A 26,384-nucleotide genomic window follows, 5' to 3' on the forward strand; every position below is an offset into this window, starting at 1 on the left:
TAGGGGACCCGATGATGATCAATCACTGAAAGTTTGGTGCTGCTGTGAGTTTTTTTGTAAAAGTTATAACCGTTTTATTTTTCATGGCGACTAGGTGAACTTTGACCCCAGGTAACCCCCCTTCAGGAAGGTCGAAAACGCAAACCTTTGATAACTTTGGATCGGCCATGCCTTATGAACGATCTGACCGAGTTTGAAGCCGATCGATCGATCGAAATCCCTAGGACAAGTTAGATCAAATGCGAACCCTGTAAACGGCCAAAATCGGGTCAAAATCGGAACTTCAATCCAAAATGGCCGACAATCTGTGATACTTGCACTATGACATTAATTGTAAATTCAGAGTGTCTTGGGGAGCTCTACAAGTGTACCAAATTTAAAGTCTCTACGATAAAGTAAGTGAATAGGAAAGGGTCTTTTGAAAGTTGCTAGGTGGCGCCCTTGAGCCGTTTCTTTTGCGATTTTTCCGGGGACCTTAAAATACGTAAATTTTCACCGGACTCTCTGCCCCCGCCAAGTTTGGTGAGTTTTTGAATAGGATAAAACCCCCAAAAAGCCAAATCATTTGGGTGAAGAATCATAATAATAAACAGCACAGTTTCAATAGGCTCTCGCAGCGCTTAGCTCCTCGGGCCTAATTATATTGTATTTTCAAAGTCGGTCAGGACATAGATACGCATGTCTGCTCCGGTAAAATGTTTTCAAAATGTCCCTAGGGCTTATGGTTTTCTGTCCAGGTGCTTCCGTGGTGCGACAGGACAAACTCATGCTCGGCCCCATGTTTTTCCATATATTTCCGAAAAATGTCAGACCTCAGCACACATCATCTTTCTCTCATCGCTGTTAGTACTGTGAGTGAGGTAGAGATATGAATCGCGGGAATATCGGAGACGACAAATAGCCCTCTCATATGCTTCAAATGGTTTTCGAATACGTGTCACGGTTCCTGAACAGGAAGGAGTTGTTCGAAGTGCTTTTTTTGTGAGAAACAGACTGGTTTAACAGGGGATTAATTACCATGGCAACAGAACACAGAGCAGAGGAGCCGCTTAGGACTACAAACCAGCAGCCATAGTTGTAGTTCTATCTATGGCCAAGACTCAGTTAAAACAGAGGCCTGAGCAGCATGTCAGAACTACAACATGGCGGAACTGTCAGTTACTATAGAGGAGTTGGCTGGTATTCTGAACTACTTGTGCTTTGAGCATTATATAACTGATTTAACCCAATCACTATTGCACATGGAATTAGTGTGGTCATTTCAAATGAAGCTTACTGAAAAATTTCAAAATAAAAGCCTCAATAATCCTCTCAGGTAAGTGCACAACCGTAGGCGGTGTAATATTAGATTTTTTTTTTTTTTTTAGCATTTTCTCTCAGGTTATGGCACTGGCTTGTGCAAGCCAGTGCATTAGCATTAGCATTTCACCTAAAATAAGCTTTTAGATCATTTTCTTACTTACTAGCGATGTTTAGTACACTGAATGGAGTAACTCAATGACAGACAACATGCTAGTGATGTCCCGCATGCTACTGTGAATAGCAATCATGCAAACATTAGCATTTTTGGCTCATTTTATCTTATTCATTAATTTTAAGAAAATGTATGGTGCAAGTACAGCTTATTCATCATGTTTCTGACTCTCCACAGGTTTTTGACTACAATTTAGCTCAGCTTAGCATTGATGCTAATGTTGAGCATCAGAACGCTTTTCTTACCTATTAACCATGTTTCGTATACTGAGTGGAGTAAATCAGTGACAGACAACATGCTTCTAATGCCTCAAATGTTACTGATAGCATTCATGCTAACATTAGCATTTTTGCTAATTTTAGCTTTTGCATTAATTTTAACATACTAAATGGTACAAGTACAGCTTAGTAAACATGCTTCTGACTCTCCACAGGTTATTGACTACAATTTAGCTCTGCTTAGAATTGATGCTAATGTTTAGCATCAGAACGATTTTCTTACTTATTAGCCATGTTTAGTATACTAATGGAGTACATCAATGACAGACAACATGCTAATGATTCTGATGTTTTTAATGTTTTTATTTTTAATTTTATCTTTTTTTATCTCTTTATGTAAAGATGTTTTAAAGGTTTGAGTCTTTGTCAAATGGCGGTTTGACTAAAGAAGTTTTAAAGACATGTTCCCGACCACCCTGACCTAAAGATAGGATGTTTTAAAAATAGAGTTTTTATTTTTTGTCTACAATATTAATAGTAAAGGAGGAAAAACATATTTAATTTTTCTAAATGGAAAATCCCAAGCTATGCAGTGCGCACGGCCGTGCAGCTGCAGCATAATATGGGAGCCTGGAAAAGCATCTGACAGTTAGCATCCAGCTAGCAGCTCCATGTGACTCCGGGACGACGAGTCCGTACTGTCCTGGATCTGAGCCGGTTCTGACCCGTTCACTGCAACATTAACATAATGATGAAGGTTTTACATTTTATGCAGCACTTAACTGAGATTGTTCTGTCCATTTCTTTAATCCCACAATCCCACGCTTCTTCCACCGAACAGCTGCAGCAGCAGACCGACCAGCATGTAAAACAATCAGAGCATCAATTCGTTAAACTGATCTGCTGTCAGATTAACAGGATCACATGACCTCCACAAAGCTCAGGAAGCTCAAACAGGCAGGTTTGCTTTCAGAACATTAATCCAAACATCTCCTTAAAAAAGTCCATCAGAAATCCTCCAGAAGAATCAGCAGATCTTCATCCAGGAACCTTCAGGTTCTAGAAGTTCAGCATGGAGCCACTGCTGTTCTACCTGACAGCCCTGGCTCCAGGTGAGGCTTCTGGCCCATGGTTGGGGTTAAAACCCCAGTAGATCAGCAGGTTCTGAAACATTTGATGCCTGAATGTGCTGCTGAAACCCTGATGAAGCTCTGACAGTCGCTCAAGGCCATTTGAAGTAAAGAGTAGGGCTGTTGTAAACGAATATTTTAGTAATCGAGTAATCTATCGATTATTCTTACGATTAATCGAGTAATCGGATAAAAAAATAATAATAAAATGAAATATTGGTAAATCTGGCATAATACCAGTGTTACTATCAGATATCAATATCAGTCCAATTTTTCATATTTGAGCATCCCTAACAGTTGCTTTTTGTAGTTTAGAAAACTAACCTGTAACAATAATAGCTCACTTTCTAAGTTAACCAGAAGAAAAGTTATAGAAAAATCTGAAATTATATTGAATTTAATAACAAAGAGGCAGGCTCACAAATATGCTTATAAAAAATGTCTACAATCCAGCTTTTAGTTTATGTATTCATCTTCAGTGAGTTTAATAGATTAATTAAACTCACCTTGCCACCTAACCTGTCACGCTTTGGGTTTGAAAATACGGGAAATGCCGCCTGGAGTGGGAGGAGAGGGCGAATGAACGAACATGGGGTGGAGGGGAGGAAATAGACCAGCGGACTGACGAACCGTTAGACCGGGGGACGAACACGGGGGGAAGCAATACGGGATATTTACGACACCTTCACTGGTCACACTCAGAAACTCATCTACCAGCCATGTACGATGCGCTCCGCCACCCGTTTCTTCAGACCGGGATATGAAATTTATTGTGCGGTTCGTCGGTAAAGCTACATTTACACGGTAAGCATCAGCTACTCAGCCGCCCGCCCTGTTCAGGCTATCCGCTCACCTCAGCGCTCTTCCCGCCGTTCGCTTTCAACCAGCAGCCCCGGAGGAGAAATGCTGCCGTACTCCAGGCATTCCCCCAGTCATTTTAAGGATGCTTATTGGTTCCCCAAAAACGATAAAAAGTCGGGCATTATCATCAATCAATAAAATCCCCACGGGTCAATCTTGAAGATTGGACTTTATGCCGCTGAGACTTAGCTTTTGTCAACAACTCAGAGGCGGAAGTGAGAGCTCCGCGCAACGCAAATGAAGTCCCGGCCGGAACACGGTGCGCTAACTAATAAAACATAAATTAACGAAGCTTCGAGGCAGGTAAATTTTCCTCGAGGAATTTTAGTAATCGAGGTACTCGAATCATTCGAGGAATCGTTTCAGCCCTAGTAAAGAGCTTTCCTCCCAGCAGTCCTGCAGCGCCGCAGCTGCTTGGTGATGGAGCTGCTCTGATCCCCTCAGGAAGCTGACCGAGCAGCTGGAAGGAGAGCCCTGATTGGTTGTGTCTTTGTGCAGATCACCGTGTTCAGGATGGGCTCAGAGGGCCAGCAGGACATTGAGATGTCCATCCTCACAGCCCTGCTCAAAGGTAACCATGGCGATGAAGACGGCAGGTATTCTTCATTCAGACGCAGCGAACCTGACCATCTTCACGTCTTCAGGTACAAACGCTTCTGCGTCCGACCAGCTGAGCCTGGCCCTGGCCTGGAACCGCGTGGACATCGCTCGGAGCCAGATCTTCGTCTACGGCCTGCACTGGCCCGTACGCGCTTCAGCGATCCTCAGTCTGTCAGGTGACCTTGTCTCTGACCTCAGCTTTTCTGTTCCTCAGCCTGCCGGCGCCGCGGCGGCCGACCGGCCCAGAAGCCCGGCGGCGCAGCGCCAACCGGCAGGAAAAGGAAAAGCCAGAGGAAAGAAGGGCAAAGGAGGGAAAGCCAAAGCAGAACCGCCGGAGGAAACCGACCCGCGGAAACTGGAGCTGCTCAGCTGGGTGAGAGCCGGGTCCATCAGAACCCGGAGCCCGGAGCCGGGTCCATCAGAACCTGGAGCCGGGTCCACAAGAACCCGGAACCCGGAGCCGGGTCCATCAGAACCCGGAACCCGGAGCCGGGTCCATCAGAACCCGGAACCCGGAGCCGGGTCCATCAGAACCCGGAGCCGGGTCCACAAGAACCCGGAGCCGGGTCCACTAGAACCCGGAACCCGGAGCCGGGTCCATCAGAACCCGGAACCCGGAGCCGGGTCCATCAGAACCCGGAACCCGGAGCCGGGTCCATCAGAACCCAGAGCCCGGAGCCGGGTCCACTAGAACCCAGAGCCCGGAGCCGGGTCCACTAGAACCCAGAGCCCGGAGCCGGGTCCATCAGAACCCGGAGCCGGGTCCACAAGAACCCAGAACCCGGAGCCGGGTCCATCAGAACCCGGAGCCGGGTCCACTAGAACCCAGAGCCTGGAGCCGGGTCCATCAGAATCCGACGCCGGGTCCACCAGAACCCGGAGCCGGGTCAATCAGAACCCACGGTTGGGTCCACTAGAACCCGGAGCCAGGTCCACCAGAACCCAGAGCCCGGAGCCGGGTCCACCAGAACCCGGAGCCGGGTCCATCAGAACCCAGAATCCGGAGCCGGGTCCATCAGAACCCAGAACCCGGAGCCGGGTCCACTAGAACCCAGAGCCGGGTCCAGTAGAACCCAGAACCCGGAGCCGGGTCCATCAGAACCCGGAGCCGGGTCCACCAGAATCCGGAGCCCGGAGCCGGGTCCACCAGAACCCAGAGCCCGGAGCCGGGTCCACTAGAACCCAGAACCCGGAGCCGGGTCAATCAGAACCCACGGTTGGGTCCACTAGAACCCGGAGCCAGGTCCATCAGAACCCAGAACCCGGAGCCGGGTCCATCAGAACCCGGAGCCGGGTCCACTAGAACCCAGAGCCCAGAGCCGGGTCCATCAGAATCCGACGCCGGGTCCACCAGAACCCGGAGCCGGGTCAATCAGAACCCACGGTTGGGTCCACTAGAACCCGGAGCCAGGTCCACCAGAACCCAGAGCCCGGAGCCGGGTCCACCAGAACCCGGAGCCGGGTCCATCAGAACCCAGAACCCGGAGCCGGGTCCATCAGAACCTGGAGCCGGGTCCACTAGAACCCAGAGCCGGGTCCAGTAGAACCCAGAGCCGGGTCCAGTAGAACCCAGAACCCGGAGCCGGGTCCATCAGAACCCGACGCCGGGTCCATCAGAACCCAGAGCCGGGTCCATCAGAACCCAGAACCCGGAGCCGGGTCCACTAGAACCCGGAGCCGGGTCCAGTAGAACCCAGAACCCGGAGCCGGGTCCATCAGAACCCAGAGCCGGGTCCATGGAGCCGGGTCCATCAGAACCCGGAGCCGGGTCCAGTAGAACCCAGAACCCGGAGCCGGGTCCATCAGAACCCAGAGCCGGGTCCATCAGAACCCAGAGCCGGGTCCATCAGAACCCAGAACCCGGAGCCGGGTCCATCAGAACCCAGAGCCGGGTCCATGGAGCCGGGTCCATCAGAACCCGGAGCCGGGTCCATCAGAACCCGGAGCCGGGTCCATCAGAACCCGGAGCCGGGTCCAGGGTCTGACGGAGCCTCGTGTCGGACAGGTGAACTCCCTGGAACAGGCCATGATGGACGCTCTGGTTCTGGACCGGGTCGACTTTGTGAAGCTCCTGATTGAAAACGGCGTCAACATCCATCACTTCCTGACGATCCCGCGCCTGGAGGAGCTCTACAACACGGTGAGGCGAAACTGACACTCAGCAAAATCAAATCAGATGTTGCTTATCGATCAGGTCATTGATAGTAATTAATGCACTTAAACCCGATAAGCTTTCAGAGTTTTACAGTAAATCGGTTGTTGAATCAAATTGAGGTTTTATTCAGACAAATTTAATCCACGGACAAAAGCTCTTTGTTTTGTCCTCCATCTCTTCTGCTGTTTTAACCTTAATCTGTCCAACGACATGCAAAGCTTTTAAAACAGCAGCAGCCACTCAGATTAGAGACGCTGCTCGCTGGCTGATGGTCCAGCTCAGGGATTAAGGCTTCAGGGTCACAATCACCAGAAAACCTCCAGTTGTCTTTGTTTCTGCAGAAGCTGGGTCCTGCGAACACGCTGCACTTTGTGGTACGAGACGTGAAGAAGGTGAGTTCTGTTACTGGTGACCAGTTTCCCCACTGAGCAGACACACTGGTTTCCTCTGAGCTCCTGATTGTTACACCCTAAGACTGAAGGCACATGATAACCGCACATTAATGCACAGTGACATCCAGAGTCAACTCCAGGAGTGAGCTCACACAAGCAGCTGTTACTGTCAGCCTGGGAAGGTCAAAGGTCATCTCCAAACCATTTGAGGCTTGTTACCATCCAGCGAGAAAACATCTCTTCAGCTGCCAGAGGTCAGAGCATGAAACTCAGAGAAATTAACAGATTCTACAGGCCTCAGTTAACAGGACAAAGGTTAAAGGTCATAGCACTGAAAGCCTCTGCTCTCAAGAAACAAGATGGCCACCAGCCTGAGGCCTCTGCTCTCAAGAAACAAGATGGCCACCAGCCTGAGGTTAGCAGAGACCATGTCCTCTGGACAGACGATACCAGAGTGGAGATGAACCAAGATGGAGGAAACTAGATCAGAATAAACTCCTCACTCCAGCTGTAATCCCAGAGTTCTTCAGGTCCATTAGGGTTCTGTTTCCTCTGGTCTAAAGAGAAGGGCAGAGCAGCAGATTGATTTCCTTCTTCGCTAAAGTCACTGATGTGTGTTCAGGGAAATCTTCCTCCAGATTACCAGATAACTCTGATTGACATTGGGCTGGTTCTGGAGTTCCTGATGGGGGGGGCCTACCGCTGCAACTACACCAGGAAGAACTTCAGGACACTGTACAACAACCTGTACGGTCTGAAACGAGTGAGTGAGGAAGGAGAACCTCAGCAGACCCCAGACCAGTCTGATCCGTTTGCTCATCTCCATGTTTCTGTCTTGCAGCCCAAAGCTCTGAAGCTGCTTGGGATGGAGGTGAGGATGTGTCGCTGCCAGTCTGAAAGGGAAGGAGTGAGGGAGAGGAAGAGTCGGTCAGCTATTCTGAATTCTGTCTGTAGGACGATGAGCCGCGGCCAAAGGGAAAAGGGAAGAAGAACAAGAAGAAGGAGGAGGAGGTGGACATCGATGTGGATGACCCTGAGGTCAGCAGGTTCCAGTATCCCTTCCATGAGCTCATGGTGTGGGCTGTGCTGATGAAGCGCCAGAAGATGGCGCTGTTCCTGTGGCAGCGGGGCGAAGAGGCCATGGCCAAAGCTCTGGTGGCTTGTAAGCTGTACAAGGCCATGGCCCATGAATCCTCCCAGAGCGAGCTGGTGGACGACATCTACCAGGACCTGGAGAACAACTCCAAGTGAGTCCACACCGGCCAGGTCCGTTTCTGGTTCCATGTTTGGACCACAAGTTCTGTTCCTGGTAGTGGTTCTGTGGTTCTGAATGAAGCCAGTGTTTCAGGAGAGCCCTCAGGTCCACCTCCTACTCCAAGCTGACTCATGTCTGCTGATCTATCAAGAACATGCTGTGAAAAATGCGTTGTTGTACATAACATGAAAATGGCGCCGCTGTGTTTCTGTTTAGGGAGTTTGGTCAGCTGGCCTATGAACTGCTGGATCAGTCATACAAACACGACGAGCAGTCGGCCATGAAGATGTTGACCTACGAGCTGAAGAACTGGAGCAACTCCACCTGCCTGAAACTGGCTGTAGCTGCCAAACACAGAGACTTCATCGCTCACACCTGCAGCCAGATGCTGTTGACCGACATGTGGATGGGCTGTCTGAGGATGGGCAAGAGCAACAGCCTGAAGGTACAACAGGAAACACAGACAGCAACACGTACACCAGTCTGTTTCTCTCATGAACAATCAGAAACATTTTAATCTTCTACAAAAAAGTTGTAGAACAACAACAAGAACAATCTGAGGGACTCCAGCAGTGCTTCCACATAAAGGCTTCATCATGGCTCATTCCCTGTCCTCACAGAGACCATGTTAGGTGAATCCCAACGGTTTGTGATCGTTCAGACTATGTCCTCACAGATCCGGCGTTTTGAGACCAGAAATTATCACTTTTGAAACCAAGCAGGTCCCAGAGTGAATGTTTCTGTGAGGCAATGTGCAATCTCTCTACTCCGCTTGCGCCTCACTCTCCCAAATAAAACATATGGCGTTGTTCTGTGCTTTTGGCTTTCCCTTGTAGTGTTACAGCGCCACCCATTGGCCTGGCTGACCCAGGCCAATGGGTCAGCCAGGCCTTTTCAGTGGTGCATTTTCAGTGGAGCTAGGCACATTTTTCTTAGATGTTTGCAATTTTTTCTGTGTTCATCACTGTGTAGAAGGAGTCTTAGTTTTGCTAACCTTCTGTCTTTTTTGAATTGACCTCAGGTGATTTTAGGAATTATTTTCCCCCCCGCCATCCTGCTCCTTGAATTCAGACTTGGAGATGAAACTTCTCACCATTCATGGAAAGAAAACACTACTGGGAAAACTAAAGACGAGAATAAATCCAACAAGGTACAAATCAAGCAGAGTAGGTGTTGTTAATGCCATTATCAAAGCAGTTTGAGTCACGGCTCATCGTTTTCAGGATGCCTCCTCCAGTGCTGACACAATGTCCAAGAAAGGAGATGAAGAAGAGAACCAGAAGAAGAACCTGAGGATCCCCATTGGGAGGAAGATCTACGAGTTTTACAACGCCCCTTTCACCAAGTTCTGGTTTAACACGGCAAGTTCACTTCACCTTCAAGATAGAGAAACTTTTATTAATGTTTGGTGATATTGACTGGACTCTCATAAATCAGAAACATTCAGTTTGTATTCTGTGGTTTTTATCTCATATATGGAGAGCTTCCTCTTTCGACAAAGGTTTGAGAACATGAAGTGCGTTTCTGGTTTGTAACTGAAAAAACTGGGCTTTTTCCGTGGACTCATGTGTAGTGGCACAAAAGCATAATCAGACTAGGAGAAATTATGATAACAATTCTGCAGAATTGTACTGAAAGCTGGGTTATACTAAATATCCAGTGACTTATTTGTTTCTGGTTTCAGAATATCACTTTTGAAGTTGAAACTATTTTTTTATTTACCACTGGTTAGATGTCAGATAAACACGAAGCAGCAGCAGAATCCATAACACGGCCCGTTGGGTTTCTTTAAGATGTAACGTCGAGTGAGGAGCGGAGCACAAAAAGGAGAGTCAGCTCCTCTGACGTTAAAAACATGAAATGCTTTGATCCTCCGGTAATTGGTCTCTGCCTGAAGTCAAGAACTTCTTGTGTCTGGTTGTCTTGCTCCAAAGTTTGGCAGGACGCAGCAGAGCTGTGAGGGCAGGACTCTAATCTGTTCTGGTGTAGAGAAAGCAAACTGAACAGGGAAGCTTTCAATTTATGTTTACGTTCCAAATAATCTTCTGTCGGGTTGAGACAGATGATCGGAACCGTAATGTGAAGTTACTTCTCACTAGGAATCGGGTTCATCAAGGATTTGACCAAGGTACCACTTGGATTCTCACAAACACCCTGGTGAACTCCCCAACCCAGACTCCAAACTCCCTGGATGGACCAAATATGCCTTGTGTCATGTTTTAGAGCAGGGGTGGCCAAGTCCAGTCCTCGAGAGCCACCATCCTGCAACTTTCAGATGCATCCCTGCTTCAACACACCTGAATCAAATGACTGGCTCGTTATCAGGCCTTTGTAGAGCTGATCCCGGTCTGTTGGAGTAAGGATACTTCTAAAACTTGCAGGATGGTGGCTCTCGAGGACTGGACTTGGCCACCCCTGTTTTAGAGGGAGACTATGTCTGATGGGTGGACAACTTTGTGCCAGTAACTGTCTGAAGATTGTTATTCGTTCCTCTGGTCAATTTCTTTTCCCAGATTTGACCCTTATGTCCTGTCAGAATCACCTAAACTGAAGAATTGGATTAATTTGTGCTGATGAACTCTTTGTTTCAGATCTCATACCTGGTGTACCTCATGCTCTATAACTACATCATCCTGGTGAAGATGGAACGCTGGCCCTCTCTGCAGGAGTGGATAGTCATCTCCTACATCATCACCCTCGGGCTGGAGAAAGTCAGACAGGTAGGGGTTTCTCAGTGAGATCATGACTGCTGTGTTTCTTTGGTTGAGAACCCTGACAGTCTTTCTGCTGTTAGATCCTCATGTCAGAGCCAGGGAAGCTGAAACAGAAGATCAGTGTGTGGTTGGAGGACTACTGGAACATCACTGACCTGGTGGCCATCTCCGTCTTCTTGCTTGGCCTCCTGCTGCGGCTCCAGGGCGAGCCCTCCATGGGCTATGGACGAGTCATCTACTGTGTTGACATCATCTTCTGGTACATCCGAGTCCTTGACATCTTTGGAGTCAACAAGTACCTGGGCCCCTACGTCATGATGATCGGCAAGATGGTAGGGAGCCAGGTGGAAAAACCTGCGATATGTGATGTGTACCTTTAACCACACAGTGGACTGAGAAGACATTCAGAAACCCCAGAGGGCTGTTGATCCACACTGCTTTCAGAGATTACAGAAAGATGTGGATTCTTGGAGGGAACTAAGCTTTAGCACAGAGCTATAGCACCACAAAGTTCTAAATAAAGTTGGAAGTTTGAGTTTGTAGCTTTAAATTTATCAAGCTTTTTGTCATCCGTCTCCTGTGTGTCTCCAGATGATTGACATGCTGTACTTCGTAGTCATTATGCTGGTGGTGTTGATGAGTTTTGGGGTGGCTCGGCAGGCCATCCTCCATCCAGATGAGGAACCCACATGGCGCCTGGCCAGGAACATCTTCTACATGCCGTACTGGATGATCTACGGAGAAGTGTTTGCAGACTCCATAGACCGTAAGACTAGCGTCCATAGTAAGCCATCTGTTAATCTTCCCTCAGTCTCCCCATCCTGGTCATGTGGTCCCTTCCTTTCCTGACCTCCAGTCTCTGTTTCCATCTTGGTCTTCACTGTCTCCCACCTGCCCTCCTCATGTTGCTTCTGTCCATAAGGACTTCTCCTTCTTTGCCACTTCTCTCCACCTTCTCTTTTCCAACACTCACCTCATCTTCTCACTCATCCTCGCCGTTCTGCTCCTCTGCACAGCAGGGGGCAGTAGCAACATGGCTGCTGTATTCAGATAAAACCAGCATGGATTCGCTACACCTGCAGTTGAATTTCACCTGTTTGTAAAGTAAACTTGAAATACCTTTTATTGTTTAAACTGAGCTGGACTCAAAGTTTCTGGAGAACTTTCAAAATAAATATTTCCAACAGCATCAGAAGAACAAAGTGTTGGAGTTCAGATGAAAAACAGAAAATTCAGTTAAATAAAATAATATCACATTGGCTCCACATTGAAGACTGATCGAGCATTAAATTGACATCACACACACATCACTTCAATCACCTGTTAGCCCAGTCAGCCAATCACAGCTCAGCAGCTCAGTGCATCATAATGACAACACTGGGCGATGTCAGGAAGGGACAGCTCTGGAAGGAATACTGCAGAGGTCAAAGGTCAATGCTCAGAGTCTCTCTAGACAGAACTGGAAGGAAATATCAGCTTAGAAGCCCGGCCTGGTGGTTCTGCAGGTAAAACGGACCCGGCAGAACCTTCCAAACATTTCCAGTCAGTTATCTGTCATGATTTATGGACCGAAATGCAGAAGTGGTGGATTTGAGATGATTTGGTATTTTAATGTAGAAATGATGAAAAAATAATCTTACAAAAGAAAAGTGGGAACCAGAGCTGAACAAACCAGTGAGGAGGACAGGAACGATGGAGCGAGCTGATTGGCTGACAGGTTGCAGGTGAGGAGAGAGAGACAGAATGGCACAAAGGGCGAGTAAGCAAACAAAATGATTCTCACTGTAACAAAGAATAACTAGACATAAAGAATAAACCATCTAAAATACCAAAGTGCAGAGGGAGCGTAAACAAGCTGATCTAATCACAGAATAAGAGACTAAAAAACACAGAGCAACAAAAAAAAATCCAAACTTTGAACCCAAACAACCCCAGATTCATCCACCAGGTGGTTTCAGCTAAAATCAGGTGAATCTGTCTGCAGACCTGAACAACATTTCCTTCCTCATCTGATCACAAAGTTCTCCAGAAGTATTTGGCAGCTCCACCACGATTTAGCAGAAGATATTCTTGATGTTGATGCAAATATGGACAGCAGGTGGCAGCATTGCCTCATTTTCACCTGGAAGACACTTTGCTCTAAATTGCTAAATTGGTTTAAGGTGTGAGTTGTTGGTGTTTGTCTCAGATTAATGATGCGTTTCTTCTGCCTCTCCTCTGCTGCTGATGGACAGTTTATGCCATGGAAATTAACCGTAAGCAAATATGAACATTTCCGCCGTTTTCTGTCAAACTGTGGCCAAAGCTTCTCAGTCCAGTCTGATTCACTCTTTGTTCCATGTAATCAACTTGTTCCAGACAATTTATGCTTCAGTCTGTCATGCTGATCAAACACGGGCTTTTCAAAATAAGAGCATATCTTTGACCTACTCCATTCTTGTAGCTGATCAGCTTTGAACTTAATTTCCATACTCCGGTTCTGCAGAGCTAAATGTTTCACAACCACCATATTTTTCTAATTCAAGTTTGTCACAAACAGAAACTTTTATTCACACCGAATTACAAAGAGAGTTGAATATTACAGAAAAGACTTTTAAGTGGGAGAAAATCTGAAATCCAAAGAGTTAATGTTGTCCGGTTTCTTCATAGGTGGAAGGTCTTTGGTTCAAATCCTAGTTAGGCCAACATTAGTGATGGGACTTCACTAATGCTGGCTCCCCAATCTTCAGGATCGCTGAAATGATCTGCATTTTAAAGTCATTTCATTCCTAATATAATTTCATATTAATAGTTTTTGAGGGTGAAGTTCACCCAAAAATTTGAATCATGGGTATTAATACAGTTTGCATAGTAGAAAAAAAAATCTATATTTTTTATAAAATATAGAAATCCATCATTTTCATCCTCTTATCCGGGGTGGGGTCGCGGGGGCAGCAGCCTAAGTAAGGAGGCCCAGTCTTCCCTCTCCAGCCTCTTCCAGCTCCTCCAGGAACCCCAAGCCGTTCCCAGCAGAGAGACATCGTCCCTCAGCGTGTCCTGGGTCTTCCCCTCCTCCCGGTGGGACCTGAACTCCTCACCAGGGAGGCGTCCAGGAGGCGTCCTGACCAGATGGCCGAGCCTCAACTGGCTCCTCTCGACGTGGAGGAGCAGCGGCTCTACTCTGAGCCCCTCCTGGATGACCGAGCTTCTCTCTCTAAGGGAGAGCCCAGCCACCCTGCGGAGGAAACCCGTTTCGGCCGCTTGTATCCGGGACCTCGTTCTTTCGGTCATGACCCAAAGCTCATAATCATAGATGAGGGTGGGAACGTAGATCCACTGGTAAATCGAGAGCTTCGCTTTTTCACTCAGCTCTCTCTTCACCACGACGGATCGGTACAGCGCCCGCTCCACGGCAGACACTGCACCAATCCACTGTCGATCTCCCGCTCCCCTCATTTGTGAACAAGATCCCCAGATACTTAAACTCCTCCACTTGGGGCAGGACGACCCCCCTGACCCAGAGACAGCTCTCTACCCTTATCAAGACCACGGCCTCGGATTTGGAGGCACTGAGCCTCATCCTGGCCGCTTCACACTCGGCCGCGAACCGCTCCAGTGAGAGCTGCAGATCACGACCTGATGAAGCCAACAGGACCACATCATCCACAAAAAGCAGAGATGTGATCCTAAGGCCACCAAAATGGATCCCCTCAACACCTCGGCTGGTCAGAGATTCTGTCCATGAAAGTACTGAACAGAATCGGTGACAAAGGGCAGCCTTGGCGGTAAAAAGTGTTGGTGCTGTACTGCTTCCCCCTTGGCTCCAGGGTGGGGCCCCAGTGACCCCCGTCCAGGCAAGGGAACACTGAACCCAAGCTTCTCACTCATCATAAGGGGTCGTCGGGCTGCGTTTTGTCTGGCTCCTCACCTAGGACGTGTGTGCCTTACCAGGGGCATGGGGCCCCCGACAGCACAGCTTCGATCAGTGGGACACTGAAACCCCTTCACCACAATAATGTGGCAGCCCATGGAAGGGAAAGTATAGAAACATAAATGTTAAATATTCCTACTGGTGTTTGTATTAACATTTTAGTGCTATTTTCAAAATAGAAACAAAATGTAACAAGCAGTTGAGAAAAAAGTTAACCTGAGTTTCTTTGGTAGAAACAAAAAATGTTGTCATAATAATTAAGACTCCAGCAGTAATCTGTTATGGTGAGGGAACCGTATGAATATTATCCAGAGACGCAAGCAAGAAGAAGGTGGCGCGTCGAGATCCTCCTCATCCTCCTGCATCAGAGTCGCCATGACACCTGACCCAAACAGACCCAAAGACCCTTACATGTGTTTTATTTATTCACCAATTAAATCAATCTAATTTTAAATTAAATACTTTAGTAACGGCTTCTGCCGTGTCTGAAGATCATCATAAGCAAGCAAAGAGTTTTGTTCCAGTAAAGAACCGTTCAAAGGAATCGATTGGTGGAGTTTGATCTCCCTTTTCATGTGGGGATTTTCTCCAGGTACTCTGACTTCCATCTAGCTCAAAGTTACATGGAGGCTTTAAATAGTCTCAGGTGTTTGCTCGGTAAGCCTCTGGTTCTGGGATGCCTGAAGGAACACCTACGGCACCACGCAGGGGCCAACGGGGGTAGAAAGAGACCAATGGATGGAAAGATGCTAGCTGAGAAGGTGAGTCCGAAGAGAAGTCAGGTGACTGATGGTTCTGATGAGAACAAGCAGAACCGCGCTATGTTCCTGAGGACAGATTGGCCTTCATCTGCAGGGAACCTCCAGTCCATCAATGAAGACGTGAAGACTGTAGAGGGACTGGCACTAACGTATCCGTCTGTGTTTTCAGCTCCATGTGGAGACAACATGTATGATGAAGATGGGAAGAAGCTTCCTCCATGTATTCCTGGAGCCTGGCTGACTCCGGCCATCATGGCGTGTTACCTGCTGGTGGCCAACATCCTCCTGGTCAACCTGCTCATCGCCGTCTTCAAGTTAGTTCACACTTTCAGCAGGTCGCAGATCCAACAGGATCTACAGAAGGCAGCAGCCAGACGCTGCTTTCAGTCAGACCAGATGCTTTTACATGGAGCATAGATATTTCAGACACATTTCCAGACACTGCTGCTATCGCAACCGTCTCTTCCACAGCAACACCTTCTTTGAGGTGAAGTCCATCTCCAACCAGGTGTGGAAGTTCCAGCGGTACCAGCTGATCATGACCTTCCACGACCGCCCCATCCTGCCGCCACCCCTCATCGTCTTCCCCCACATCTACATCGTCCTGAAGAGGCTGTGCTGCACCTGCAGGCGAAAGCCAGAGGGGGAGCGGGACGACCGCGCGCGGCGGCTCCGTAAGAAATACAAACCAGAGAAATTAATCAGCTGCTGGTAAAGAAACCATGGCTGCAGACTCAGACGCTGGGCCAGGAACTCAGAACCACTCACACATACATTCAGGAGCTACCACTAGCTAGTATGCTATGTGCACAGTGAGTTTATAGAAAGATGGATACATTCCTTAACGTCCAAGAAATGACTTGACAAGAGTAAACTCATACGATTTGATTTGAAATGATGCTGAGAAAAATATGGTAAATTCTGTTAGACTAAAATGAAAAAAATTAAAAGACATGAAAAACATAGTTACAAAATAACAAAAATATTTAAAACATGCTTAAACTGTAAGTATGCACATAAACAGACAACAGGCAGCTAATAGGGTTTATGCCACGGACTTCCGTTTTAGCACTTCCGCATTTTTTCCCCACATAGCCTGCTTCCGGTGCACAGTTCACTCTGTGTTAGAGATGGAGTTTTTCACTTGGTCCTTGCTGGATTTGCCCACAGTAACCGTTAACCATTTTAAAAACAAAAAGCAGCAGGAGGATGTAACTTCATAACCTCATTTTCTAAGCAGAATCTCAGAGGGAAAAAAAGAGAAATTACGTTGTGTAACGCAAGAACAGATTATAGCAGCCAAGTGGAAAAATTCACTCTAATGTGGATAATAATTATGAAACAGCAAAGGTAGATAATATATTCGGGATTCGGGAAATACGTGATTTGCACCATTTGTTCTGTGGGTTTTTCATGTGGATCGGTGAAAGTTAAACGGCTGTAAAGCGAAGGTTTTGGACCTTAATCTGACTGACTTCTTGTGTGGTTTGGAGCATTGCTGCTCTCGGCTGTTTTTAAATTACCGTGCTCGGTATCGCTCCGACTGCATGTTAAATGTATTTTATATAATTGTCACATAAACAAAAACTAAGGAGCTGCCTAAAAATAATTTCATACTCCGTATAACATAAATGCATCAACACACACTAGTGACTTACCTTGTGCCGAATCGCTGCCTCTGTTCTCAGCCTGTTTCCGTTGCAGTGGATTGGCATTATTTTCCTCCAACAAATTAAACGAACCACGTACAACTCCCTTTATATCCCCCATCTTCCCATTTCTGACGCTGGATCTTCAATATCCTCAAGCTTTGAAATAGCAGGCAGCTACAAACCGCGTGTTAGCTGTAGTGGCTAAGTTTTGGCTACAGTCCGCTGTCGCCTTGATATCAGCTGGAAAATGAAAAAACTAAGCACCAGATGGTACCGGCTAATTACTGGACACAACGGCACACCACAAAACTCAGTCGTTGTACCAGCAGCTCACAGATATTTTAAGTTTTGCGTCTTTTTCATGGTACAGATCTTGCAGCTTCGGCCAACAACAATAGGAGCAAGCAGGACCCAGAACCAATCTATGTGGAATAAATTCAAACGGAAATACGTCACCACCTCTCGTGGCATATACCCTATTGGTGTTTCTGTCTATGGAGAGCCATTTCAGCCAAAATTAAATAAATAAATAAATGGGTGAAATGAATAAAAAATGAGTAAAATAAATCAGAAAATGAGTGAAATAAATGAAAATTTGTTAAATAAATACTTTAGCTTTTTCATTAAACCAATTTTTAATTTATTTTTTTTTCATATTATCAATTTCCCAATTTCTCTTTTTCATTTATCTATTTGTCATTTATCCCTTTATCCATTTACCCATTTTTCATTATTCTATTTTTTATTTAACCACTTTTCAATTTCCCTTTTTCATTAAGCCATTTTATTTATTTATTTATTTTTCAGATTATCTATTTCTCAATTTCTCTTATCTATTTTTCATTTATCTATTTTTCATTTGTCCATTTTTCATTTATCCCTTTATCTATTTACCCATTTTTCATTAATCTATTTTTTAATTTAACAATTTTTCAATTTCCTTTTTCCATTAACCCGATTTTCTATTTCCCACTTTCATTAATCAATTTCTCATATATCCCTTTTTTCATTTACCCATTTTCTTTTATCTATTTTTCATTTTCCCATTTTTCATTAATCTCTTTATCTATTTACCCATTTTTCATTAATCTATTTTTTAATTTAATCCTTTTTCAATTTCCTTTTTCCATTAACCCGATTTGCTATTTCCCACTTTCATTAATCAGTTTCTCATATATCCCTTTTATTATTTACCCATTTTCTTTTATCTATTTTTCATTTAACATTTGTTTGAAAAAATTTGTATTTTCCCATTTTCCAATTCCCCTTATTCATTTAGTATTTCCTTATTTTCTTATTTATCACATTCCCCGCAAAACTTAGAAAAAAATAAATGCAAATGAGGAGAGGTACGTCATCAGGCTACACCTTCCCCAATTGGTTGGTTAGCGTCACCTGTACTTTGCTTCAAGAAAGATGGCGACCTACTACCGGGTTATCAATAAGCTGAAGCTCATTAACTTCATTAGAAAATAGTGTTATTACTCCTGACTTTATTTTTGGTGTGGCCGCTCAGACAGAACGTGTTTCAGCTGGCGGCTCTCATGGACTCAGAGGTTTTTATAGTTTGGACGAAGCGGCCGCTGAAGTTGGCTTACGATTGAAGGTTGGGGACGCCTCCGTAGCTACCAGCTGTGGTCCAGCTATAAGGAGCAGATTTTACTGTACATCGTAAGTGAAGTACAATATCCAGAGGCAGCTCTATGGAGCATCGAGCTGAGAGAGTGAGAGTGCCAAGCCTTGGAGATCTGCTTCGGAGGCCATCTTTCAGACATGGTGGACCGCTGCTGTCCGTCCAGGATCCTCCGGTTGCCCAGACGTTGCACGGTAAGCTAACGCTGATGGTTGTTGTCCAACTACAGTCATATTTAATCAATAGGTGCTCAATTACGATCGCGGAAGGTTTTGAGTTGATCTCGGCACTAGGTGACAAACTGAACGCCGCCAGGATGTTGAGACCAGCGCGTCCAATACATCTTATTAAGGATAAAATCAACAAAACGTGTTCAAATTAATGGCCCAACAAAATTAATAATCTCAGTAATTATTGTTTAAACAAGGTGTTGCGCCTTTCTGTGCATTTCGGTACCATTACAAAAGTAAAAAGGGACTCAAAGACCCTGATGAGCAGAGCAGAAGTTTAAATTGGCTAATCAGCCACCGCTGTGTTCATGAGAGGAGAGGCTTTTTCAGGAGAAATAAATATGAAGCCTGAAAACCTAAAATCTTAACGGACTGAATCCGGTGTGTTTTTAGCTCATCTCTGCTGGGTTTGTGGGGCGCAGGCGGTTGCCACGGCAACAGGTTGATTATACAGTTAAAAAGGCAGGAGAGGTTTAGAGTCATTGCTGTTATTTTACTTTTGTTTACCTTTGCTGGGCTGCATCACAGCCGCTGTAGTTTATGAACGTTCATTAAATGACAAACTTGGACTAACTACCTCGTTCATTTGTGACTGTTTCATTAAGTAACAAACAAATGGCTTATACCACAATAATTATGTGACGCTAACCAACCAATTGGGGAAGGTGTAGCCTGATGACGTACCTCTCCTCATTTGCATTTATTTTTTTCTAAGTTTTGCGGGGAAATAGAATGTGATAAATAAGAAAATAAGGAAATACTAAATGAATAAGGGGAATTGGAAAATGGGAAAATACAAATTTTTTCAAACAAATGTTAAATGAAAAATAGATAAAAGAAAATGGGTAAATAATAAAAGGGATATATGAGAAACTGATTAATGAAAGTGGGAAATAGCAAATCGGGTTAATGGAAAAAGGAAATTGAAAAATGATTAAATTAAAAAATAGATTAATGAAAAATAGATAAGAGAAATTGAGAAATAGATAATCTGAAAAATAAATAAAAAAATGGCTTAATGAAAAAGGGAAATTGAAAAGTGATTAAATGAAAAATAGATTAATGAAAATGGGTAAATGGATGAAGGGATAAATGACAACTAGATAAATGAAAAAGAGAAATTGGGAAATTGATCATATGAAAAATAAATAAATTAAAAATTGGTTTAATGAAAAAGCTAAATTATTTATTTAACAAATTTATTTATTTAACTCATTTTCTTCATTTTTTGATTTATTTTACTAATTTTTTATTTATTTCACCCATTTATTTATTTATTTAATTTTGGCTGAAATGGCTCTCCATATATGTCCATGTGTTGCTGTTTGTGTATGAGAAAACAGCCGTCAGGAGGCTCCTGTAGCGCCTCCCAAAGGCCAGTAGGGTGAAGAGTCTGTGTGCCGGGTGACTGGAATCTTATTGCTTATCTTTTCCAGATCAATGGTATTAAAAGTAAAACTCATGAAACAGTTTGATGCAGTGGGTAAATATTTACATCAGAACAGGGGAAACCGACTTCATAGTGTGGACTGCTTGTTTACCAGGCTCAGAGTAACTGAGCCTGGTAAACTAGAGTAACTAGTCCTTTTCTTAGTTACTCTAGTTTTCTTATGTCTGCTTATTTTTGATAGATTAATTTCATAGTTAGCTTGTCAGCCCGTTAGCTCAACCCAGGACTAATGGGCTGACAAAACTTACTTACAAGTTTCACCATTTGCCATCCAGTACTTAGGCACCTCATTCTCAGTTCCTCCTTGCTGGTTCCTCCTGTTTAATCCAGTTTAATTCCATTATTTCCTGTGACTGCCTTGTTGTCTTTGCTGTCTTTTTGCTTCCTGATTATTGTGGGTTTTGTTCTTCTCTGGCTCCCTGTGTTCCCTGTTATTCTTTTTAAGCTTTATTTTTTCTTTTTCATTAAATCTACAACTTCATCACAACATCTGATCCTCCGCATGACAGTAACAGCTTGTAAAAACCAGATTTCTGTGTTTTGCTTCATCAGAGCTGGTTCTGAACGCAGAGGAGATCAAGAGCCTGTACGAGTTTGAGGAGCAATGTGTGGAGGAATACTTCAGAGAGAAAGAAGACGAGAAGCAGTCCTCCAACAACGAGCGAATCAGAGTCACAGCTGAGAGGTCAGCATCCACTGACCTCTGATCTCCTGTACAGCAGTAGCTCTGAGCTGGTAGTTGACCTTTGACCCCTCAGCTGCTGAGTGTCTCTGGGCATTCCAGGGTGGAGAACATGGCGATGCGGCTGGAGGAGGTGAACGAGCGGCAGCGTTCCATGAAGGCGTCGCTGCAGACGGTGGACCTGCGCCTGGGCCAGCTGGAGGATTTCTCCGGCCGGATGATGAACGCTCTGGAGAAGCTGGCCGGGGTGGACCGGGCCGAGCTGGTCCGGTCACGCTCCGGAGGCTCGTCGGTGTTCGAGCCGTCCGGCCCAATGCGGCGCAGCAGCGTCGGCAGTGCCGACGGCTGCAGCCTGTACCGGTATCAGCTGGACCACGACACCCAGACAGATGGCGAGGAGAGGAGAGTCCGTCTGAGTCCAGAGAGAGAAACGGCGAATTCCACAGGAGGAAAAACAGCAGGTACGGAAACAAAACGTTGCCGCATTTATGGATTTATTTAGCCCTTCACAGAACAGCTGGACACAAAGATCTAAACAAAACAAAACAAAGAGTTGATACATAAAATAATTCAAATTAAAATGGTGAATGGACTCAATGTCCACAGCGCTTTCAAATCATTTTGACCCCTGAAAGTTCTTTACACTAGAGTTACATTCGATACACAGATCGGTGAGCTGCCTGAGGCTGAGTGCCTTGCTCAGCCTCACATCACCATGTCACAGGATAAAGCAGGAATCGAACCAACAACCTCCCATCACAAGGCGACTGCTCTACACACACAAGGTTCTTAAAGAGAAAATCAGAGAAACTAAAAGTCCAACGAATCATCAGGTGTCACTGTTGATACACAGCTTGGTGTGTTCCCAATTCCTCTCGGTTCCTGCTGGTTATTACTGTATTTGGTTCAGTGAAAACCACATTCAGGGGGGAGGCCTTGGTTCCTCCCGGTTCCCTTTGGTTCCTCCCGGTTCCCTTTGGTTCCTCCCGGTTCTATTGGTTCCTCCCGGTTCTATTGGTTCCTCCCGGTTCCCCTTGGTTCCTCCCGGTTCTATTGGTTCCTCCCGGTTCCCTTTGGTTCCTCCCGGTTCTATTGGTTCCTCCCGGTTCCCCTTGGTTCCTCCCGGTTCTATTGGTTCCTCCCGGTTCCCTTTGGTTCCTCCCGGTTCCCTTTGGTTCCTCCCGGTTCTATTGGTTCCTCCCGGTCCCTTTGGTTCCTCCCGGTTCTATTGGTTCCTCCCGGTTCTATTGGTTCCTCCCGGTTCCCTTTGGTTCCTCCCGGTTCCCCTTGGTTCCTCCCGGTTCTATTGGTTCCTCCCGGTTCTATTGGTTCCTCCCGGTTCCCTTTGGTTCCTCCCGGTTCTATTGGTTCCTCCCGGTTCCCCTTGGTTCCTCCCGGTTCTATTGGTTCCTCCCGGTCCCTTTGGTTCCTCCCGGTTCTATTGGTTCCTCCCGGTTCCCTTTGGTTCCTCCCGGTTCCCCTTGGTTCCTCCCGGTTCTATTGGTTCCTCCCGGTTCTATTGGTTTCTCCCGGTTCTATTGGTTTCTCCCGGTTCTATTGGTTTCTCCCGGTTCTATTGGTTCCTCCCGGTTCTATTGGTTCCTCCCGGTTCCCCTTGGTTCCTCCCGGTTCCCCTTGGTTCCTCCCGGTTCCCTTTGGTTCCTCCCGGTTCTATTGGTTCCTCCCGGTTCTATTGGTTCCTCCCGGTTCTATTGGTTCCTCCCGGTTCCCCTTGGTTCCTCCCGGTTCTATTGGTTCCTCCCGGTTCCCTTTGGTTCCTCCCGGTTCTATTGGTTCCTCCCGGTCCCTTTGGTTCCTCCCGGTTCTATTGGTTCCTCCCGGTCCCTTTGGTTCCTCCCGGTTCTATTGGTTCCTCCCGGTTCCCTTTGGTTCCTCCCGGTTCTATTGGTTCCTCCCGGTTCCCCTTGGTTCCTCCCGGTTCCCCTTGGTTCCTCCCGGTTCTATTGGTTCCTCCCGGTTCTATTGGTTCCTCCCGGTTCCCCTTGGTTCCTCCCGGTTCTATTGGTTCCTCCCGGTTCTATTGGTTCCTCCCGGTTCCCCTTGGTTCCTCCCGGTTCCCCTTGGTTCCTCCCGGTTCCTCCCGGTTCTATTGGTTCCTCCCGGTTCCCTTTGGTTCCTCCCAGTTCTCTTGGTTCCTCCCGGTTCTCCTTGGTTCCTCCCGGTTCTATTGGTTCCTCCCGGTTCTATTGGTTCCTCCCGGTTCTATTGGTTCCTCCCGGTTCTATTGGTTCCTCCCGGTTCTCTTTGTTCCTCCCGGTTCCCCTTGGTTCCTCCCGGTTCTATTGGTTCCTCCCGGTTCCCTTTGGTTCCTCCCGGTTCTATTGGTTCCTCCCGGTTCCCCTTGGTTCCTCCCGGTTCTATTGGTTCCTCCCGGTTCCCCTTGGTTCCTCCCGGTTCTATTGGTTCCTCCCGGTTCCCTTTGGTTCCTCCCGGTTCTATTGGTTCCTCCCGGTTCCCTTTGGTTCCTCCCGGTTCTATTGGTTCCTCCCGGTTCCCTTTGGTTCCTCCCAGTTCTCTTGGTTCCTCCCGGTTCCCCTTGGTTCCTCCCGGTTCCCCTTGGTTCCTCCCGGTTCTCCTTGGTTCCTCCCGGTTCTATTGGTTCCTCCCAGTTCCCTTTGGTTCCTCCCGGTTCTATTGGTTCCTCCCGGTTCCCCTTGGTTCCTCCCGGTTCTATTGGTTCCTCCCGGTTCTATTGGTTCCTCCCGGTTCCCCTTGGTTCCTCCCGGTTCCCCTTGGTTCCTCCCGGTTCTATTGGTTCCTCCCGGTTCCCCTTGGTTCCTCCCGGTTCCCCTTGGTTCCTCCCGGTTCTATTGGTTCCTCCCGGTTCCCCTTGGTTCCTCCCGGTTCCCTTTGGTTCCTCCCGGTTCCCTTTGGTTCCTCCCGGTTCTATTGGTTCCTCCCGGTTCTATTGGTTCCTCCCGGTTCTATTGGTTCCTCCCGGTTCCCCTTGGTTCCTCCCGGTTCCCCTTGGTTCCTCCCGGTTCTATTGGTTCCTCCCGGTTCCCCTTGGTTCCTCCCGGTTCCCTTTGGTTCCTCCCGGTTCCCTTTGGTTCCTCCCGGTTCTATTGGTTCCTCCCGGTTCTATTGGTTCCTCCCGGTTCTATTGGTTCCTCCCGGTTCCCTTTGGTTCCTCCCGGTTCCCTTTGGTTCCTCCCGGTTCCCTTTGGTTCCTCCCGGTTCCCTTTGGTTCCTCCCGGTTCCCTTTGGTTCCTCCCGGTTCCCCTTGGTTCCTCCCGGTTCCCCTTGGTTCCTCCCGGTTCCCCTTGGTTCCTCCCGGTTCCCTTTGGTTCCTCCCGGTTCCCTTTGGTTCCTCCCGGTTCCCCTTGGTTCCTCCCGGTTCTATTGGTTCCTCCCGGTTCTATTGGTTCCTCCCGGTTCCCTTTGGTTCCTCCCAGTTCTCTTGGTTCCTCCCGGTTCTATTGGTTCCTCCCGGTTCTATTGGTTCCTCCCGGTTCTCTTGGTTCCTCCCGGTTCCCCTTGGTTCCTCCCGGTTCCCTTTGGTTCCTCCCGGTTCCCTTTGGTTCCTCCCGGTTCCCCTTGGTTCCTCCCGGTTCCTTTTGGTTCCTCCCGGTTCCCTTTGGTTCCTCCCGGTTCTATTGGTTCCTCCCGGTTCTATTGGTTCCTCCCGGTTCTATTGGTTCCTCCCGGTTCCCTTTGGTTCCTCCCAGTTCTCTTGGTTCCTCCCGGTTCTATTGGTTCCTCCCGGTTCTCTTGGTTCCTCCCGGCACTTCGCTGGTTTTTACTGAATTTTGTTCCAGATCCCAGTTTATATCGTTTAGTGCTAAATCGATCTGCAGAGTTCCTTATGGGGTTCCAGGATTCAGATCCTTGTCTTACAACATGAGATGATTTAATTTGCTCTCCACTGTCGCCACATGCTTATTCAGGAGGAAGCTAGTATGGCTCAGCTAATGTTTGACCACCAAGCATCATAAACTGAATTTCTCCCCTTTATATTTAAACTTGGATTAAAACTGAGTTATTAAAATCTGTGACTGGATGTGATTTCTAAAGCAGTTTGTGTTTTGGCCAGAAGGTGGCGCTGGTTCTGAGTTTCTGTATTAAATGACACTGAATAAACAAGGAACTCGGTCTGAACGCCTCCTTCTGGTTTCAGGCGAATTGGCTTCCAGTCTGGACGTCTCCAGTCTGAGGGACAGGACACAGTCTCTGTCCAACGTGGACATCTTGATCTCACCGTGTGGCCCCGCCTCTCCTCTTCATCAACCCGTCTCTCCTCTTCATCAACCCGCCTCTCCTCTTCATCACGGCGGCCCGGGGGACGCAGATGGTCCGGCTCTAAAGAGCCGGCTGCAGGCCGTGTCCTCTGTCCCCCTGGACAAAGCTATGCAGTATTTATTGTCTCCAGATGCCCAACAGGGGGCGCTCCACAGCCCAAGTCCCTCCACGATGAAGGGCGCTGATGAAGAGGAGGGAGCCAGGCCTCCGGCTCCTGAACCCGACGCTGATGAAGAGGAGCTGCTGGTGGACGAAGACAGGAAGTACCCGAGCCTCCGATCCAAAAGTCTCCGCAGTAACCAGGCGACGAAGAGGACAAAGAGGCGTGAGGAAGAGGAGAAGCCCCGCCCCTCCAGCAGCGTCACAGACCTGGTGTCAGTGTTCAGACGGAACCAGAACCAGAACTAGAACCAGAGGGTCTTCCTCGAGTTCTGGAGGTTTTTCTGTTTCTCCTTTTTTTTTTTCAGAGTAAAAACACATTTAAGTTTCTGCAGCAAAACAGGAAACAGGAAGTTACAGAACAACGGAGCGTTGTCTGAATCAGGTGTCCTCCAGGTGTCGGTTGGGGCCACTGGTCTGAAGCACTGGGAATACTGGAAGCCAGTTTGCTAACGGACGCGCGATGGTTTGTTGGAGAACATGAACATAGTCAGTATCTGACAGGAAGTAGGAAGTAGCCAGAGAAATCTCAGGTGAACAGTGATGGAGGAAACAGGAAATGATGCAGACTAAATTTAGAACATTTTACATTATAACTTTAAATCTGAAATACATAAAAGACACCAGCAGTGACCAACTGGGATGGGACTAAAATTTTCACTAACTTATGCTGGTTAGTTTTGGAGAAGTTTTACGTTTGTCTTTGTTGTTCAGTGTGAAAACCTGTTTGCTCATCATGTCTGTTCACATTTTATTAATAAATCATGGATTTATGTGATGGTCAGTTTGTTTATTATTATTTCTCTGCACCAAATTAAAGAAGTCGTGAAAGGTAAACATTTTTTAGA

At 46.9% G+C, this 26,384-nt stretch overlaps 1 protein-coding gene and 1 long non-coding RNA gene across 2 annotated transcripts in view; both read left to right on the top strand.

Annotated features, from left to right (window-relative positions):
- The window catches only part of trpm1a (transient receptor potential cation channel, subfamily M, member 1a), a 45,214-nt gene extending 18,894 nt beyond the window's left edge, over window positions 1-26,320 (top strand). The window contains exons 9-29 of the mRNA XM_088003204.1: window positions 4,182-4,254; window positions 4,328-4,428; window positions 4,498-4,656; window positions 6,289-6,423; window positions 6,780-6,830; window positions 7,453-7,593; window positions 7,672-7,701; window positions 7,785-8,077; window positions 8,302-8,530; window positions 9,107-9,235; window positions 9,309-9,446; window positions 10,677-10,805; window positions 10,880-11,131; window positions 11,391-11,565; window positions 13,034-13,054; window positions 15,640-15,784; window positions 15,942-16,144; window positions 20,988-21,120; window positions 21,220-21,578; window positions 25,175-25,183; window positions 25,256-26,320. Coding sequence (XP_087859330.1) covers window positions 4,182-4,254; window positions 4,328-4,428; window positions 4,498-4,656; window positions 6,289-6,423; window positions 6,780-6,830; window positions 7,453-7,593; window positions 7,672-7,701; window positions 7,785-8,077; window positions 8,302-8,530; window positions 9,107-9,235; window positions 9,309-9,446; window positions 10,677-10,805; window positions 10,880-11,131; window positions 11,391-11,565; window positions 13,034-13,054; window positions 15,640-15,784; window positions 15,942-16,144; window positions 20,988-21,120; window positions 21,220-21,578; window positions 25,175-25,183; window positions 25,256-25,785 — 3,435 coding nt within the window. The 3' untranslated portion in view covers window positions 25,786-26,320. The remainder of the gene's footprint in view (window positions 1-4,181; window positions 4,255-4,327; window positions 4,429-4,497; window positions 4,657-6,288; window positions 6,424-6,779; window positions 6,831-7,452; window positions 7,594-7,671; window positions 7,702-7,784; window positions 8,078-8,301; window positions 8,531-9,106; window positions 9,236-9,308; window positions 9,447-10,676; window positions 10,806-10,879; window positions 11,132-11,390; window positions 11,566-13,033; window positions 13,055-15,639; window positions 15,785-15,941; window positions 16,145-20,987; window positions 21,121-21,219; window positions 21,579-25,174; window positions 25,184-25,255) is intronic.
- The window catches only part of LOC148152629 (uncharacterized), a 118,647-nt gene that overhangs the window by 31,082 nt on the left and 61,181 nt on the right, over window positions 1-26,384 (top strand). The window lies entirely within an intron of this gene.

The sequence above is a fragment of the Poecilia mexicana genome, unplaced genomic scaffold, assembly GCF_051168715.1.
Source record: "Poecilia mexicana isolate PSO_F unplaced genomic scaffold, ASM5116871v1 scaffold_23, whole genome shotgun sequence".
In the NCBI taxonomy this organism is placed as follows: domain Eukaryota; kingdom Metazoa; phylum Chordata; class Actinopteri; order Cyprinodontiformes; family Poeciliidae; genus Poecilia; species Poecilia mexicana.